The 18631-nt window shown below is 48.7% G+C and overlaps 1 protein-coding gene across 2 annotated transcripts in view; it reads right to left on the reverse strand.

Moving 5' to 3' along the window:
• Nucleotides 1-2598: 2598 nt before the first annotated feature.
• Nucleotides 2599-18631, reverse strand: part of BAZ1B (bromodomain adjacent to zinc finger domain 1B) — a 56305-nt gene continuing 40272 nt past the window's right edge. For both annotated transcript variants that reach the window (XM_086374524.1, XM_086374525.1), the window contains 7 exons: nucleotides 17960-18142; nucleotides 11683-11830; nucleotides 10502-10649; nucleotides 8592-8704; nucleotides 6218-6363; nucleotides 4979-5082; nucleotides 2599-4724 (listed from right to left, as the gene is read on the reverse strand). In XM_086374524.1, coding sequence (XP_086230650.1) covers nucleotides 4367-4724; nucleotides 4979-5082; nucleotides 6218-6363; nucleotides 8592-8704; nucleotides 10502-10649; nucleotides 11683-11830; nucleotides 17960-18142 — 1200 coding nt within the window. In that variant the 3' untranslated portion in view covers nucleotides 2599-4366. The remainder of the gene's footprint in view (nucleotides 4725-4978; nucleotides 5083-6217; nucleotides 6364-8591; nucleotides 8705-10501; nucleotides 10650-11682; nucleotides 11831-17959; nucleotides 18143-18631) is intronic.

Consider the following 18631-nt stretch of genomic DNA (forward strand, 5'->3'; position numbering starts at 1 on the left):
GGTGGAATCCTTCCCGCCCCCCTCAGTCCTTCCATTCTCATAGAGCACAGACAGCTAAGTCCTCATGTCCTCATGCCTGCTTTGACCAGCAAAGTCAAGTGACCCAAATGTTGCACCTTTTCCGGGGAAGGTCCATGACTGAGAAACAGAAGGAGCTTATTGCAGGTGAGGGGGCCCAAGCTGGGAGCGAGAGGGGCTGTGGCTGCACTGGGCTGGGCTCACAGGCCTGCAGTCGGGCGGGGGCAGCAGAAGCCACAGGAGGATTCTGAAACGGGAGGAGAAAGGCAAGTGATGTGTATGGGCCAAGGGTGGATGGCAGGGCGAGCATCAGGAGTGGCGCCGGTTCACCCAATCCCTTGCCAGTCAGGGCACAAGGCGGGTGGAGGGCACTTGGCTGTGTCCTGCTCAGTGGAAACAAGACTGACTTCCAGGACAACTGGGACCGGAAGGGGAGGCAGTGTAACCAGAACGGACCCCAAGGGAGCTTTGCTTTGAGGCTAAGATGATTCACAGAGGCCTGGACCCAGGAAGGAGAGGAGGGCAGGCCTTGGCAGCTAGGGCTTCTCAGCCTGGGAGCTTGGGATGACACTAATGAAAACTCCCAGACCCTGAAGGACAGATACAAAGGAAACATTTGACTCAAGACCTTTTACAGAAGCCCTCCATCTCATCCTCCCCTGTCCATTTTCAGACAAGGGCAGTGCCTGAAGGCCTTGGCTGGCTCAGGAGCACACAGCCAGGGAGACTGGCCTCCAGAGGTGCTGTGACCTCACACCACGGATTCCACTGGGGCGTTGGGTGAGATGGACACGGTGGGTGTTACAATCTAGGGCAAATTCATCCAGAGGAACCTGCCCCGTGGGGGGACCTCTCCCCATTCCCAAAAAGAGACTCTAGACCCCGAGAGAAGTTCCTCAGAAGCCGTCACCCTCCAGCCTGCACACTGCGTGTCCCTGCCACTTCCCTCAGGGGCCTGGCAGCCCCACACAGGGCCCCTCAGAGCAGCATATCTGTGCGTGTGTCCACACCAGCCGAGCCTGAGCTTGTTCGTGACGGAACTTGTGAGCTCAGATCGCAGTCAGCAGAAGTTCCTGGGAAACAACGCCAAGTTCCCTGGAGTCAGCAGGGGGAATCTTGACTGAGGTCAGACTGAGCGGTCCTGGGGGTCAGCAGCTGCCCTCACTCCCTGCTCAGTGCCCCGGGAGGAGGATGCTCCCAACAGTCCTGGTGTGAAAAGGCCTGGGCATCCTGGGCAGGGGGAGCAATGAGGAGTGACCTCCTCCTGCCCGGTTTGAGCGTCTGCCTCAGGATCCTGCTGAGGGGACCCTGGCTCTCAGGGAAGTGGGGGCCTGCTTCCCTAGTGAAGCACTGCCTGGAGTAGCTGCACTGGAATCCAGTCACCACCTGACTGCTCCCTGCCCCGGGGACAGGGTGTGAGGAGAAAGACAAGCAGGCAGGACAAGGGAGAGGTCTCCCTTGATCGCCAGTGTAACGGTCAGACCGGTCTTCAGGAACAAAGTTGTCTTGTCTCCATTTGCAGTCGTGAAGCCAAATCAGGCGTCTCCCCCAAGGTCATAGCCTGCTAGGGACGGATGGGCTGGGCTGGTGGACTAGGATCAGGACACAGACCCCAGATGAGGTGACGGGGCCCCAGAGGCGCTGTCCTCGTGTGGCCTAAGAAACCACCCCAGAAACAGGACTTCACAGATGCGGGTGAGCTGGGGCTGCAGGGACCACTCAGAGGTAGCACAGCTCCTCCAGAGCCTGAGGGCTGCTCAAATCCAGCCTGACCTGGGGGCAAACCACTTCCTCCCTGTGGAACTGAGACTCCCACAGCACTCAGGCCTGGCTCACTGCCCACGCTCACCATGGCCACAGAGGCAGGCAGTGGCAGAGCCCACACCCAGCGCTTAGGTCTCTCCTCAGATCTCGTCCTGTTTTTACCTTCTGCCATCCCTGGTGCAGCTGGTCAGGAACTGGTGGTCTCGCTGCTCTGTCACTGGGATCACGCAGTGGCCTTCAAACCCTGGGATTCCACGGGCAGGTTGCCAGCAGTGACCTACTCGAATCAATCAGTCTGACCAAAGACAGACTCCCAGCATAAAATATAAATGAAGGCATGAGTAAAACAAGACTGGCTACACAGTAAAACTGCTGAAGCTGAGTAGGTCGGAATTTGTCATAGTTCCGCTGTGCATGTTTCAAGTTTTCCTTGAAAACTACTGTAAAATACCCAAAGCTTCCCCAAAATTAAGTCCTGAAGGACTACAAATTCCCACAGTGAAGCCTTAAAAAATTAGTTTCTTCTAATTCCTAGAAGTTTCCAATAGAATTGGGTAGGGTGGGGTGTGAGTTTGAGATGGAGACAAAGCCAGGAGAGGCTTGAAGGCCATGGCTTCGATTACCCAGGGCACCAGAACGCTGTCCTGGAAGCAAAGAAATCCAGTAGATGGATCTGACCTGTGGTTAAAAGACCGTAAGCCAGAGGCCCTCTCCTGAAGAACAGCCTCCAAGAGCCCAAGGGAAAGCGCGCTCGGGACGTACTGCTGTCCACTAAGACCTCCAAGAGCACAAAGAAAAATTCACCAGAGTTGTCACTTCTTTATAAACACAAGTACATAATGTTTATTTGAAAGTCCAATTTATTACAAGTTTACCCTTTAATAGGGCCCTTCCTCCTTAAAGACAGTTTAAAAAACAACAAGTAACTGAGGTGTCACTGAAGTGGGAACACAGAATTCTCACTGTTAACAGAAACAGACTGGCTCTAGGGCAGGAGGCAGGGACGGTGTCGGCGCGGGGCTGTGATGCTGGAACGCCAGCGCTGGCTCCAAGCCCAGGGGAGCCCAGCCGGCAGCCCCCGGGCAAACCCCGAGGCGGCCGGGGCACGGGGCCCACACCCTGACATTTCACTTTAACAGGCTTTAGTTCTGCAAGCTGCAGTCCCCTTGGTGGACTTCTTTTCCCTTCATTTGAATCGGTCCGGAAGCGCTTAGATGCTCACGTTTTCCAAATTCAAAGTTGACAGAAAAGAAAATTAAACCCTGTTCTGCGTTTTTTATCAAAATCTGCCATAAAAGGGAAAGAAGACACAAAGGTTGGCCTACACGTGACGACTAGTGCTAGACGCGCTGCGGGAAGGGCCACAGAGCGCCCCCCCGACCCCGACACTGAGCGCTGCGACTTGGGTTCTTGGGGTCCGAGTCTGAGGCCAGAGGAGCGCGGCAGGGGCGCTGCACACGGAGGTGGCCGAAGCGGCCGCCAGGGCGGCAGAGGGACCGCCCACGAGCAGGTGGTCCCCACCGCCGGCCCCGCCAAGCCCCAGCCCACCTGCTCTAGAGAGAGGACGGGCTGAGGGAAGCGACCGGCAAAGGAAAGCAAACACGTTATCATAGAAATCGTACTGTACATGTGCCAAAGCGAGATGACAGAGATCTTTTTACAAGATGTTCTTTATACAATATCACTGCTGAAACAAGCAACCTTTAATAACTAGAAAAGTCAATTTAAAAAAAATTAAACATTTAAATTCTTCCTGCTTTTTCTTCTGCTCCCCTAAGAGCTTGTCTGGTGTGTGGGTGGGCTGGGCTCCAACACCCCTCTGCCAGACCCATCAAAGGAAAGGTTATACGCATGGTTACAAGCAGGGCTCCAGGCTCTGAGTGAAGTGCCTTAGGTTTTGTTTGAGGGGGCCAGGGGCGGGGAGAGAGCTGTCACAAAGAAGGGGAGGGGTACTCAGGAATGGCTGTAGGACATGTCCCTTTACTCTGCCAAGATCAACTCAACAGACCACAACTGTCTCCTGATGCTGGTGAACACAGAACTCTGTGGCACTCACTGATACTGCCACCTGAGAGGCAGGGCGGGCGGGCTTAAAGAAACAGGACTGTGTATAAATATAGATTTAAAAAACCGACACTACCTCCCCAGCTGGCCTGATTACCCTTCATCCTTCTACGTAATGTAGTAACCCCTCCCCTAGAGACCAGAGGGCTTGGCACTGCTGTGGTGGCCAAAGTGGGAGGGACCTTAGCAAAGAAGAAAGAAAAGGAATTGGGTTCACGAGAAAAGCCTTGGACTCCTCCTGGAAACCCTCACGAAGGGGGATTAAGGCCACCTCTCCCCACAGGATTTCTGGGCGAAGACCACCGACCCAGCAAGAGGCTCTCCAAAGTGCGCTGCTTGATTAAGGCCCATGGAGAGTTCTGGAGATGCGTGTGAGCTCGGGTGACAGGCATTCCCGGGCTCCCCCTGACCTCCTCCCGTCCACGTTTTCTCCAGCTTCCTCTCTCGCCTCCCTCCCCCCTCCCTCGCTCTCTCCCTCAAGTCCCCCCGACCTCAGCTCCCTTACCAGGGCCCTGCCTCTCTACTTCTTCTGTCTTCGTCCCCTGGACTGTCCAACGGGCTCTGGCTCACTGTCCCCCTCATCTTCAGCAAGCCGGTCGGGAAACTTCTTGCGTTTCCTACGAACATACGGGTGGCCAGGAAGGTGTTTATGCAACAGAGCCACCAGACACTGTTCCGTCTTCACCATGCAGCTCAGCACGTGGCTGCCCCGGCAGTTGTAAAGCTCAGCATTGGTAAACACTTGCTTCAAGTCAGCAAGAAACTCCTGCACAGAGCGGTAGCCCCCACAGGAACATTTGCTCTGCATTGTCTGGAAGTCCATGGGGTGGGTGATGATGTCATAGTAGTCCTCAGCCTCATCTCTGGTCACGGGCTCCCTGGGAGAAGAACCAAATGGAGAGGTCAGCGCAGCCTTGAACCAGACAGAAACCTGGTTATCAAACCACGGACATCATCAAACGTCTCACCAGAATGCCGAGCCCAGCCCACCAGCAGGCAGGCAGAGCGGGGGTGTTCACTTGTGCTCAGAGTGGACTCTGCAAGTCTGGAAGGTCACTTCCCCGCCTGCCACTAAGATATGTCCCAGGGGCTCAGCTGCAAGGCTGGCCCACTCCCCCGAGCCCAAGCGCACCTGAAGGGCCAGCTGAAGCGGTATTTCACTATCTTGTGGAGGATCTCTTCACACTTCTGCAGTTCCAGGCTTTGCCTCCGGGAGCTCCGTTTGGTCTGAAGTACCTGGAGCCAAAGAAAAAAGACACTTTATTGCAGGTCTGAGAGCAGAGTAGACAGGACAGAAGACACTTTAAAAAGTGTTTTTATATCTGCTTAAAAAAGCAAAGAGCAAAGTTTAGTTGTCTTCTTGGAACAGAGAAGATGGTCAAGATCATCTGACTCCATCCAGAGAGCGCTCTAAGCGGTGGGCATCAGCCCACCCGCCTCCTCCCTGGTGGACAGTGATCAAAACAGAGAACAGGCAGCAGTGGCCGGGTCCCAGCAGCCCTGGCGGGGCCAGCTAGAGAGGGTCACTGTCCCCAGGAAGCTAGCCGTCTGACAGCAGGTGGACCTGGGATTACAGTCATGCCGTGGATGAGTTTATACAAGCAACTGCAGAATGCCAGGTGGGTTATGGGGACCACCTGAAGTCAATTTTGTGGGGGTGGGGGTGTCTGAGGGAAGAAAAGTAAGAGTTCTCGTCCTGGCTCTCCTGAGAAGCCGCTAAGAGGCTACAAAGAAAGGGGTAGGCTGCCCCTCCACGTGGCAGGAATAGGTGTGTGCACTCAGCCAGAAGCACAGTTGAAGGGATCAGGGCCGGGCCTACAGGAAGGGCGCCCAGGGTGCCCGCTGAGCGTCCTGATGGCTTGCTTTAATGCCCCCAGCCCACCTCCGACTCCAATTTGATCTGTCAAGCTTTTTGTTCTTTAAAACTCAAGTGAAATCCAAAGCAAGACTGCTAAGATCACACTGGCTGGGGAGCAGAGGGGAGGGTGCGTCCCTCCCGTGACAACTGTCGGCAAAAGCCCCGAGTAAGCGAGGCTCCGACATTGCTGACATTCCCACCACAGAGACCCAGCCCCGCTGAGCCCCGGGAGACACATGGATACTATTTTAAAGTCCTTAACGAGTCGCAGGCTGCCCGTTAACTAGAGGAGATGTTTGCAGGCTGCAGTAGCGGAATGCCGGGCATAGCTGCTCCCGGGGGCCTGCTGCCCCGTCTGCCTACAAGCCCATCCATCTGCCTTATCAGTCTCCAAAGTGGGGGGCGGGGGAGGGAGCAAAGGGGCGGCTCCACCTGTTGCCTGGTGAATTCCTGATGCTGGAGTGGGGGTTACGAACCTGAGATGCTAGAGCGCGGAGGAAGAATGATTCTTACCAGCTCGTCCACCTCCATGTCATCTGCAGGTGGAGCTTTCGGCCGAGCCCTCCTGGCGGGATGCGGCTTCTTGCCTGGCCGTCGGCCGGGCCGTGCTGTAGGGGGGATGACACCCTGCTTGCCCCGGACAGTTTTGCGCGGTCTCACTGAAATTAAACACATGCATTCAGAGAAGAACTGAAGATGAAGGGAGCATGCCCAAGGAAAGGGTGATGTTCTGGATGAGCAGAGCGGTGACACCCTCACGTTGGCGGGGGGTGGGGCTCATGCCATCCGTTTCCTGTTCTCTGACCTCACAGGGCACATCAAGGGCAGCGGCAGCAGATGACGAATGGATGGATATCTTTCATTAACTGCCCAAGACCTTTGAAGAGTCTCTTTAGAAAGCCAGTTCCTTCGGTACATGCACCCTCTGTCCCCACCCCATCCACAGGGAATGAGGGCTGGAAGGAGTCAACTGTAAACTGACTCACTCGGGAGACAAGGCCATTTGCTGATGGGTCTGCCTGGAATTTCTTCAGCCCAAGCTCAGCCTGAGAACGCATGTATTTACATGAGAGATGGAATCTGAGTGTGGAACAGATCCTAATTCCCAGAGTTATCCTATACTCACCACCACAGTCTGCTCAGTGAAAAGCTGATACTTATGTGAAGTCTTCCTCAATGAATCCAACTTAAGGCTTTGGTTTCTAAAAAGCACAGACAGTAGTAGGCCAGGCCACTTCTACCAGAGCCCCGCCCAGGACCCCCCGAGAGAGAAGAGCAACTACAAAGGCACAGGACTGCCCGCTTCTCAGTTTACAACAGGCGCTCACCGTCAGAGTGGCCAGCGCCTCTCAACACGTCCCCGAGAAACAAAGCCCCGTCTGCGTTAGCTCGAGGCTGCTCATCTAAGCAAACACTTCCCTGGAAAATGGGGAGGGGCCCTGGACCAGAATTAAGGGCACACAGAGGCGGCGTTTGATGTTCTACTTCTAGACCAAGAGGACGCTTCACCAATCATCTTAGGTTTTCTAAGTTCTGAGACTAGGTGAGGGAGAGAGGAAGAAGCTAATGCCAAGGATGAAACACAGGATGCACGGAACAGCCAGCAGCCCAGGGCCTTGAACTGCACTAGGGAACCACATCTTTGTGCCCTAAAAGGCAGAGCAGACAAGAGGCTCTGAACCACCAAAAACTTCCTGGATCCTTTCAGTAGATGAGGTCCTAGAAACCTGGAGAGGGAACAAGTCCTTGGAAAAAGCAGTAACTTCAAAGTGGAAGGAAACCATTACTTGGAAAATAAACAAAATCAGTACATGGTTACATCCAGAATCCATTCACAGACAAGGAAGTATCCAGATCAGGACCTGGGCAGTCCTCGGCCATCTCTGTGTAACGCAGGCTCAGAGACCCCTAGTCTCCTTCCCTCAGATACCTGAAAAGTCATGCCTTGTGAACAAGAGGAGCCCTAGAGGAACGAGAGGAACACAGGTGTCCCAAACCAACCCTCTGCAGTGTTGGGGAGATGGAGATCAGGGGCACAAGCCCAGAGCCCTCGGGTTTCGGCAGCACCGATACAGTAAGGACCGGGCCTGGCACGCAAGCCTTCTCTCCCAGCGCCAAGTATGATCATGGAGGAGCTTTTTCCTCCTTCAAAAGCTCATCAGAATCTTGTAGCTGTAGTAACCTACAAAGAAAGGTATATTTTGCAGGAAAGGCTGCCTGTTAAAAGGCTAGACTGTAGGACTTAATGGTTTAACGAATAAAAATGACCAACTCTCAAAGCCTCATGAAAAATGAACGTGAGAGAATGAGTCAACAAGGTGAGGGTAAGTGACGAGACCTTTTCCCTGCTGACATCTAGTGAGAAACAGATCTGAACCTCCTAATAACTATGCCCAAACCATGGGGGGACGTCTCCTCTTTTCAGACTAGCAACTCTGCAGCCCTGCACACTACTGGGAGGAGAAAATCACTGTCACCAGAGGACAAATGCCTTCTCTCAAAGGAACACCGCACCAGAGGCCAGAGAAGGCAAGGGACAGCAGCGGCCTGGACTCCCATTGCCGCAGCCCCGCAGGAGGGGCTCGGAGCCAGCAGACCTGTCACAAACACACCTGGGCCCGGAATGCCAAGAAATCGTGGACCAAGTGGCTTGGCCACAGTCTGATGTTCTGAGACCAAGCCACCCAACCTCCTACTAGGCAGGCAGTTAACTGGCATCTTGAAAACCCATTTGAGCTACGGCAGCAGAGCCAGCCCACTGCCACAACACGGAAAATGGCACGCTGGTGGTGTTGGGCATCTCTCGCCAACCCAGGTCAGCTGAGAAGACAATGAGGTTAACTAAGAAAGGAAACCAGATACTCACGTCAGGAAACCAGATACTCACGTCGCAAACCAGCCACCTCATAATCCTCTTCCTCCTCCTCCTCCTCTTCTTCTTCCTCCTCATTGCTCTCGTCATCTTCGCTATCCTCAGAGGCAGACTCTTCAGTATAATTCCTGTGGGAGAAAATACTTGTAGAGACCATGGATCCAGGCCAAAGGGGTCCAAAGACAGGTAAAGTCCCACATAAATCATGGCAACCTTCCCCCTCTTCACAGACGAGACAGATTTCATAAGGGGAGGGAACCTGAATTGAGGCCAGGACACGAAGCAGAATGAAAACCTAAGCTTTAACCGCGTGTCTCCTCTGCCAGGCCCCAAACACGGTGGCTGAAACATGAATGGCAACAAAAAACCAAGACCCAAATGCAACCCCACCCCTGGACACACAAAACCGTTCCTTCTGTCTCACAAAAACAGCCAGATAATGTAACATTTCAGGTATAAAAGCTGTCCCCAGTGCTGGGGCGGACTGAAAGGATAAACAGCCCAGACAGGTGTTACTCCACCTGGATGCCCCCTTCCAGGAGCTGCAACAGCTTGCAGATGACCGAAACATCAAAGCACTGGTAATCCCAGCTCAGAACAGCTGGTCCAAAGCCCCACCGACTCCAAGCGGCGGCCTCCCCTCTCTAAGTGTAGCTGGAATGGAGTGAGAAATAACCGAGTAATGCTGTTAGGCAGGGCTGGGATCAAACAGCTCTGTCCTTTCAAAGAGACACCAAGCCAGAGTGCCTACATGCTGCTCTTTTACAACTTCAAATTTCAACGTGCAAAACAACGGTATTAACTTTGGCAAGTGTCAGGCGTCTCCTCTATGAGGCCCTGTGGCCGGCCTCACTTGGTGAGGGTGAAGGGCACAGCTCCACCTCTCCTCTCAGGGCAGGAACAATCCCAAGGAAGACAGCGAGCTGGGGAGAAACTGACAAAAAAGGCGAGATGCACCAGTATTCCACTTTATAGACATCAGAAGCCGAGCTGTTACACAGAGGAGAAATAATCCTAAGGATGTAATAAGCATGCTTCCAGAAAGCAGTGCAACTTTAGGTAGGCGGAAGGCAGTTGAGCCAGGCAGGAGTTCTGGGGCCAGGGAATAGGCCCTCTGGGAAGAAAACACCAGAGGCAAGGATGCCCAATAAACAGCCTGTAACAAGCACACAAGAAGGGAATAAGAGTTCATAAAATCGTAAGCTAGTGCTGTGTAAGAACAGTCTCAAAAGTTAGTCCAGGGACTTCATTCTAGAGGCAGTGGGAAGACCACGGTGTTTCAAGAGGATAGTGATATAAGCAAATCTCTGTCCTTTGTAAACCATTCTGGTATCACCACAAAGCTGGAAAGAGAAGAGGGAGGAAGATATGAGGTCGAGTTGAGAAGCCACTGGAGGAAGCCGGATGAGCGATGCAGGAGGGCCTTATGACAGCAGGAGGCTGACTTGCAGACATCTAGACACTGAATGGATAACATTTGGCAATACAGAGACAGGGGAGAGGAAGATGTCCAAGCTGACACCCAAATTCTAACCACGCCAAGGAAGGAAGAGAGTAGGTACAGGTAAGGAAAGTAATAAGTTTCATGACTTTTAGCAGCAGGTGGCTGCAGAAGTCATCAGAAATTAAGAAGTGGGCAAAGTGGAAATAAAAGACAGAGGGAGATATGTTATTTGAAAAGAAGGGATGACCAAGAAAATATAAAACATGGCTGGTAATGAAAACTAGAAATGTCCACAATGAGAAAATTAAATCAGAGCCCTTTGAGCACCACTCCCCGACCCACTGCAGTTCCTTAAATAAGGGGGTCGGCACACAAAAGATGAACTTAAAGCTCCCCAGCTCATTCGGTTTAAATAACTGAAGCTCAAGCACAACAGCTACTTATCAATTTATTTGTTTTTAAAAGAAGAAGAAATTCTCACCTGCCACGGGAGTTGCGCCTGGCAGTAGCAGGCTGGCAAGCTGGGCACTGCCACTCACCATCTGGTACTTCATAGAGGGCCGGCCTCAGACAGAACAGGTGGAAGGCTTTATTACACTCGTCACATAAGATCAGCTTGTCATCCTCACCTGCAAGGAGATAACATGTACAGCACATCGGGAGCACGGCCACAGTCAGCGACTTGTAAGAAGGAGCTGCCAGCCTCAGTCAACCCGACAGAAGACAAAACGTTCCAGTGCAGTGCGACCCCGTTTTAAAGAGCACAGTCATCTTCTGAAAGCAAATGCAGTATTAACTAGACCACAGGTGATTTAGGGTTTGGGGCTTCTAACTTACATCCCCAAATCGACTCAGGGCTAGAATAGATGGTTAACATTCACTAGGGGGCAGCAGAAACTCAAGCACCAGCAGGAGATTTCACTGCCCCCTCTTCCACTGAGAAATGAACCCCCAACAAAGTACACCTTTCTGCCCTCCTTCCTCTGCCCCGACCAGACAAATGCGTCCCGATTCATATCTATTATGGTTTGGTTCCCTTACATTTGAAAATACACCAAACCAATTTAAATGATCGTTTCCCCCTCCAACCTTCAGTTTTTAGAGCAACTAAATGATTTTAGAGAGGTCTTTTCATCCTTGGAAAGTATATCCTAACCTGTCACACCACAACTTTAGACACTGAGAAGTCAATCACTGAGGGGCTTTTAGAACATAACGGGGCTCCTAAAAGCTCCAGCATTAAACAGTCCCACATGCTTCGCTCTGCAGGATTCCAAAATATAAAGTCCAAACTTCCTTCTTCATAGCGTCCAAATACTGCCCTCTACTGGCAGCACCACAGAAGAGTAAAATTCAGATTTTAAATTTGGGTTAAACTAATTTTGCTCCTTAGAGAAAACTTAAAGCTTGGCAAGATCAACTGTTCTTATTTTATACTCAAAACTGAGGCACAAAAGGGCTGCTCTGATTTGTGGGCATTCGACTTTAAAGACCAGCATTTTATGGACTCTCAGAAGGTGAAATCTGTCTCCCCACATCTAAAAGCTGTGTGCACAGAACTCTCTAGGGAGAAAAGAACTTGGAAATGGAAGCCCAAGTGCCTAATACACTCAGATAAGCCACTCTGACTTAAATATACCTTTCTTTCTGATTTAAATATACCTTTCTTTCGACAAACTTTGCATCGAGCATTTTCAGCTGACATATCCCATTTGATACAGGCATCAAGCATCCCAAGTAGAACATGCATTCTGGAAAAAGTCTGAGCCTCGCGGATAGCTGTCTTCCATTTTTCCAGAGCAGATGCGACCTAAACAGAGACCAAAGCAGGCCGGCATTACTACAGTGACCGCAAAGGCACAGGATATGGGCCTTTCACAGCACACTGACAGAGCACACGCTGAGAGAGGGATCAGGTAAAGATACGGGAGAATCCCGAGTGTACTCACCTTCTAGGGCCCCTCCGGTCTAACCCATTTCTCTTACAGAAGAAACCAAGGCCTTAAAGGGTGCAAAAAAGTTCCAAAGGGCACACAAAGAATTTGGTGGCGGGGGGCGGGTGACTAGAGACGAGTCTCTTCTAGTGAAATCCACTTAAAAGACTCAGTGTCATTTAAAAGCAGAAACACTGTGTAAATAACGCTAGTACGCAGCAATGTCATGGAGCTAACAAAACTGTGGTCAACAAGAGTATCACTTTCTGCACCAGTATGTGCCCCGATCCCAGATACAGGGCCTAGAAATACCAGTGATATGAGTCGTTCTACAGTCCTTAAAAGTATGAAGCACAGATATGTGACATTTCTCTTGACTTGATCACCAACCTCTAACTGAAGTGACAACTGTAAAGCGCTGGAGGTTGGTCTGATTTCATTCTGGGCAGTTACTCAGCATAACCCACTGTCTCCTGACATCATCAAAAAATGGAAATTAATGTAGTATTAGCAAAAGAGTTGTGATGGAGAAAAATACAATTAAGAACTTTCAACCCTCTCAATAAAACACACATTCTGAGGCGGAACAAAAACACCATTTTAGAATAACTCATGTATTTGTACTGCTGTTTTATTAATTGAAAGGTGATTTTTTGCAGACACTTTCAAAGCACTTAGAAAGCCTAAATGATTAAATGGCATGATAGACGGCATCATTCTCAACAGTCAGACAACACAAGAACTGGACAAGGTGACGCTCAGGCAGTCCACCAGGAGCCGAGAGCCTTGTGGAGGTCATTCTGCTGTCAGTCATGACTGAACTGAAGTCAGACATGCTGGCTACTTTCACAGCCTGGCTAGCTCCAGCTGACTGACACCACCCCTGCTGGGTTTTACTGCCCTGTCCTAAGCAAAAAGGCCTATTTCAAGTAATAGTCTCCCTCCTGTAAGAAAGGCCGTATGGCCTTTACACGGAAGGCCACAGGCTTAAAACAAAGCTGCCGAGGGAAAACAACAGTTGAGCTCCACACTGCCCTGGTGTGCAGGAGGAGGGAGGGGAACAAAGGCTGTCTTCTTCTCACAGAAACCAGGAGCCTTGGGTGTAAGTTTATGAACAACCACGGTAAGTAACACAAACACACCACAAACATCTATTTAAGAGGCTGCTCAAGTTCTAGTGAAAACTGACTCATTCCTTACTCCAACTTGCAGTGCAGATATTTCAACATCTGCCTCTGAAATACAATTTCCTTCCTTCCCTTTTCAGAGTGCCTCAGCAGGATGTAAGATATACAATCACGGCTGACTCGCTGGTCTTCAACCCTAATGTAATGAGAGCTGACGTGTGGTACCAGAGAGTCTCCTACTGTAGTGAAACTGAAATCTTCTTCATTCGATGGAATATAAATTTAAGAATTTTAGGTTCAGTTCCTAAGAGTGTTATTGACAACAGCCAGGGAACAGCTAAAATGGGCTTTGGTGTCCTCTAGTGGTCAGATGGACACAAGTTATCAACATTTAAAAAACATTTCCTATAAATTATAAAATCTGAGCACCTAGCACATGTGGCCTCATTAAAACAAACACACCAAAACACTGGAAGAGACCTTGAGAATAAGCTTATTTAAACCTCATTTTAAAAACGGACTGCTACTGCTAAGTCACTTCAGTCGTGTCTGACTCTGTGCGACCCCACAGACAGCAGCCCATCAGGTTCCCCCATCCCTGGGATTCTCCAGGCAAGAACACTGGAGTGGGTTGCCATTTCCTTCTCCAATGCATGAAAGTGAAAAGTGAAAGTGAAGTCGCTCAGTCGTGTCCGACTCTTCGCAACCCCATGGACTGCAGCCTACCAGGCTCCTCCGCCCATGGGATTTTCCAGGCAAGAGTACTGGAGTGGGGTGCCACTGCCTTCTCCGAAAATAGACTAGAGATATATATTAATAAGTTCTCCCTATTAAACGTATAGTCAATGGCTCTTCACATATCTGCAGAGGTTTACAACTATCAACATAATCTTAATTTTAGAACATTTTTACCACCCAAGAAAGACTTGCCATTTCCTATCCCTACCCTAACCCACAATTCCCTATCCTATCCCACCACTTCCTCAGCCCGAGGCAACCACAATCTTCCTCTGCTTTATAGATTTAACTATTCTGACGTTTCACACAGCATGTGGCCTTTTGTGACTGGCTTCTTTAATTGAGCATGTTTTCTAGCTTCATCCATATCCCAGCATGTAACAGTACTTCATTCCACTTAAACTGCGGAGTAATACATCCATGTTGTTTATCCATTCATCAGCTGGCAAACACTTGGATTGCTTCCGCTTTTTGATTATTCTGAGTAAGACTGCTATGAATGTTTGTGCACATCTGTATGAATGTTCATTGTTTATTTTTCGTGAAAAGAAAGTTTGCCCAAGATCTCAGCAATCTGGGCCAGGTCTCCTGATCCCCCATCCGGCGCTGCTGGCATTTAAACATTAGGTCCTGTTTTATCCACTGTGTTATTCATCCAGACCAGCCTTGTCTTGAGTTTAGTTCAGTTCAGCCGCTCAGTCATATCTGACTCTTTGCGACCCCAGGGACTGCAGCATGCCAGGCTTCCATGTCCATCACCAACTCCTGGAGCTTGCTCAAACTCATGTCCAACGAGTCAGTGATGCCATCCAACCATCTCATCCTCTCTTGTCCCCTTTGCCTCCTGCCTTCAATCTTTCCTAGCATCAGGGTTTTTTCCAATGACTCAGTTCTTTGCTTCAGGAGGCCAAAGTATTGGAGTTTCAGCTTCAGCATCAGTCCTTCCAATGAACATTCAGGACTGATCTCCTTTAGGACTGACTGGTTGGATCTCCTTGCAGTCCAAGGGACTCTCAAGAGTCTTCTCCAACACCACAGTTTAAAAGCATCAATTCTTTGGCGCTCAGTTTTCTTTACAGTCCAACTCTCACATCCATTCATGACTACTGGAAAGTGCATAGCTTTGACCTAGACGGACCTTTGCTGGCATCAAAGGCCTTGTCTTCAACCAGCCTCTAATTTCAAAAACAAAAACAACTGGCACTCAACATTTTAAAGAACATCTTAGTCTCCTCCCACTGCACAAAATTCCAGTCTAGAACATTAAATAAAAACAAAAACCACATTATCCAAGACTTAAAAACAGATCAACAGCAGCTAGATAAAGGTTTTACAGTCAACACAGCGCCATCATGTCAATGCTCTGTCTTGCAGTATTGCTGGGAAGCCAGACACATTATTCTGATGAAAAAATCAAATTCTCCAACATATTTAAGCCAAGTTGGGCCCTAGTTAGAAACAGCAGAAGTGTATATAACAAAATTAAGAGGAAGCCAGCTTATGGGCAAGCCACTATTAATTCCCTTTACCTAACACTAAAAAGACAACATCATAGTTTGACAAGAATATAATGAGGCATCAGACCATATTCTTCCATAAAAGAATGTTTATAATGGAAAAACAGATAACCAGCTTGTCAAGACAAACGCATCCAAAGTAAACAGAGAGCCTAACAGAACCCAGGATTTCGCCCAACTATAAAACATCTTTCCCACTGAACGCCAGAAAATGAAATAAACATTAAATAACTGAAATAATTGACTACCACATGAAGGGATTTAAGAGATAATCTACTTTCACAAATAAGGAAACTGAAGCACAGATTAGAAACTGACATTAGCTCAATGCAACAGCCTAGTGCCAGCTGAAAAACCCTGGCCCGTGCTAAGTGGAAACCTTCAAAGCAAAGGACAGTGGAAAATTTCAGAGCTGTGGCAAGGCTGACCTTCGGTGGGGAACTGCAGGGCATAATGCCATTTTAATGGAGAACACTGTTGAACTACTTAGTCGGCACCCTAATTGATTTTCCAAGAAACTCCTCCATGTTTTCCATTTGTGTGCTGTGTGTCTGGGCCCCAAGGTTAAAAAAGTGCTCATATTTTCCTCCCCAACCAAGCTAAGAGTCGTCTCATATGACAAACTGAAAAGATGTTACTTCACTATGAGGTTGAATACTAAAAAGGAACTTAATGAGAACGCTATATAGCTACTAGTTCCCAATGAGAAGAAAATAAATAATATGAGTAAAGGAATGGCAAGGAAAGATCACATCAAGGAGGAGACTGTTCTGAATAGAACTGGGTTAAAAACGAAACCCATGAAGCATTCAGCAAGGCTGAAAGTATGCCTAATGAGAAGAGATTCAGCAAAGGAGAGTATGAGCTGTCTGATGTCTTATTTCACCTAGAGGTTACCTGGATGCTGCATTCCTGTAAGACAATGACATGTGTGTGAAAGCTGAGTCTGTGTCATGAATTAATAGTTTAAATGCTGTATTCCTGTAAGACAACGACATGTGTGTGAAAGCTGAGTCTGTGTCATGAATTAAGTTTAAAGTTTATCTAACTTAGTTCACTTTATCTAATCTTAGTTCTCTGCTCACCTCTCACCTAAAATGTTTCTTGTATCATATATCACTCTCGGTCTTAGGAAGAAACTTGGGGGCAACATGACAACTGTGTACAACTCCCAGAGGAGCTTCAGAGAGTAAACTCCTTCCATGTCAACTCAGAGGACGAAACAGGGACCAGTGGTCAGTGATGAGCAGCAACTCCAGCTCAGACTAACACTGCGCCCACCCCTCTCCACAGCCTGATTAATTTCTACTTGTTCTTTAAAATCCAGCTAACAGGTTCTCTCCTCTGGCAAGTGTTAAGTGGCCCTTGGATCCCTCACAGGCGAGCCATGGACTGGTCTTCCTCCATATTCGTCACACTACTCTAAGCATCTCTCATACAGGTCTTGAGGGCAAGGACTTCTGGCTTCTACTCATCACCAAAACCCCCAGACTATTCAAACTGACCAGCAGAGGCAAGCCAGTCCCAGCCATTATGCAGTGGAATACTTTCCCCTGTTTTCACTCTTCTCCCTCCCCTCCTCTCTCCTTGGTCAAAGAAGACAACCTTCCCTGACAGAGGAGGGTCTTTCTTTGCCCAGCGTGCACAAGTAGTTGTGTTCCCTGAACAGAACCTCCAGACAAGCTCTACAGGCCCACAGCAGCATTAATCACAATAGTCAAAAGGTGGCAGTGACTCAAGTGTTTGTTGATGGACCGATAAGCACAATGCGGTCTATACATACAATGAAATATTACTCAGTCTTACAAAAGAAGGAAATTCTGGCACATGCTACAACGCAGATTAACTTTGAAGAAGTTAAACCAGTCACAAAAGGACAAATGTTGTATGATTCCACTTACATGAGATACCTAGAGTACTCAAATCCAAAAAGAAAACGATAGCTGCCAGGGACTTGGGGAAGGATGAAGTGGGCAGCTTAGTGTGCAATGGGCAGTTTCAGTTTGGGAAGATAAAAAAAATTCTGGGGACAGATGGTGGTAATAGTTGCAGAACAATGTGAACGTACTTAATGACACAGATTACACGTAAAAATGGCAAAGTTGTTCATTATGTATATTTTACAATTAAAAAAACATTAAAAACCACCACCTTTCAAAAAAGGGCTTCCCAAATGGCTCGGTGGTAAAGAGTCCACTTGCCAATGCAGGAGACACAGAAGATATGAATTTGATCTCTGGGTCAGGAAGGTCCCCTGGAGGAGGAAACTGCTTGGGAAATCCCACGGACAGAGGAGCCTGGAAGGCTGCAGGCAATGAGGTCGCAAAGAGTCAGACATGACTGAACACACACCCAAACCCCTTTTAAAAATGGAATTTGCTTTGGTAAAGGTAAAAGGTGTGTGTGTTGGGGGTTTGGGGGTGTCTAACACAGTATCCAGCACTGTAGGCAGGGCTGTGCTCCACAGACCAGTTTGAAAACAACATTTGGAGAAAGGGATAAAGATCAGACACTGGCTCAGGGAACAGTGTTTATGCAGCTACAAGGCACAGGGTTAGATAATTTTAACAGCAGATTACATACTTCTACAGTCATAAAATGACATCTTCATTAGCTAAAATACCTTTGCTTCCTCTGCCATTTTTTTCTCTTCATCCACCTCTTCAGTCTTGGCTGAATCTTCGCTTTGGAGTTTTCTTCTCTTCTGCTTGGGAGCCATGAAGCCTTGGAGAAACTTCTTTATGACACTGGCTTGAAGGGCAATCACACATTCACCAAAATCCTTCAGTTTCTCTAGTGAAATCACCTACAGAAAACGATTTCAAGACTAGACTGAGTGAAAGGCCAAGAGAAAGATGAAAGCAGACTATCCTCAATTAAATTCAAATCAACCTAAACTGAAACTGGTCACGTAACATTAATTTAACTGGGTGCCTCAGTTAAATGGAAGGCTTATACATTTGAAAGTAGCCAGACTACTTGGATATCCCTGATGAAGGGACCCATGAGATGCTGAAACTTGCTCTACTTAAGGAAGTTACTGAGCTCATTCATTCACTCAGCAACCGAGTGCCTACTAAGTACAAATGAGTCTCAAGGCAAAGAAGAACAGAAGGAAAGTAAAAATTTACCAACCCACTAGCTTACAAACTCTAAGCCATTAATACGTTTTAGATGACGATCTCATCGAAGCCTCACATTGATTTTATGAATGGAGAAATATAAGCTAGATCACTTTGATCCAAATTATGCTCTACCTTCTCAGTCACACAACACATGCCGATTTAAAAGTACC

Source organism: Bos grunniens, chromosome 25, assembly GCF_055505025.1.
Source record: "Bos grunniens cultivar Pamir isolate PY7600 chromosome 25, Bosgru_T2T1.0, whole genome shotgun sequence".
Taxonomy (NCBI): domain Eukaryota; kingdom Metazoa; phylum Chordata; class Mammalia; order Artiodactyla; family Bovidae; genus Bos; species Bos grunniens.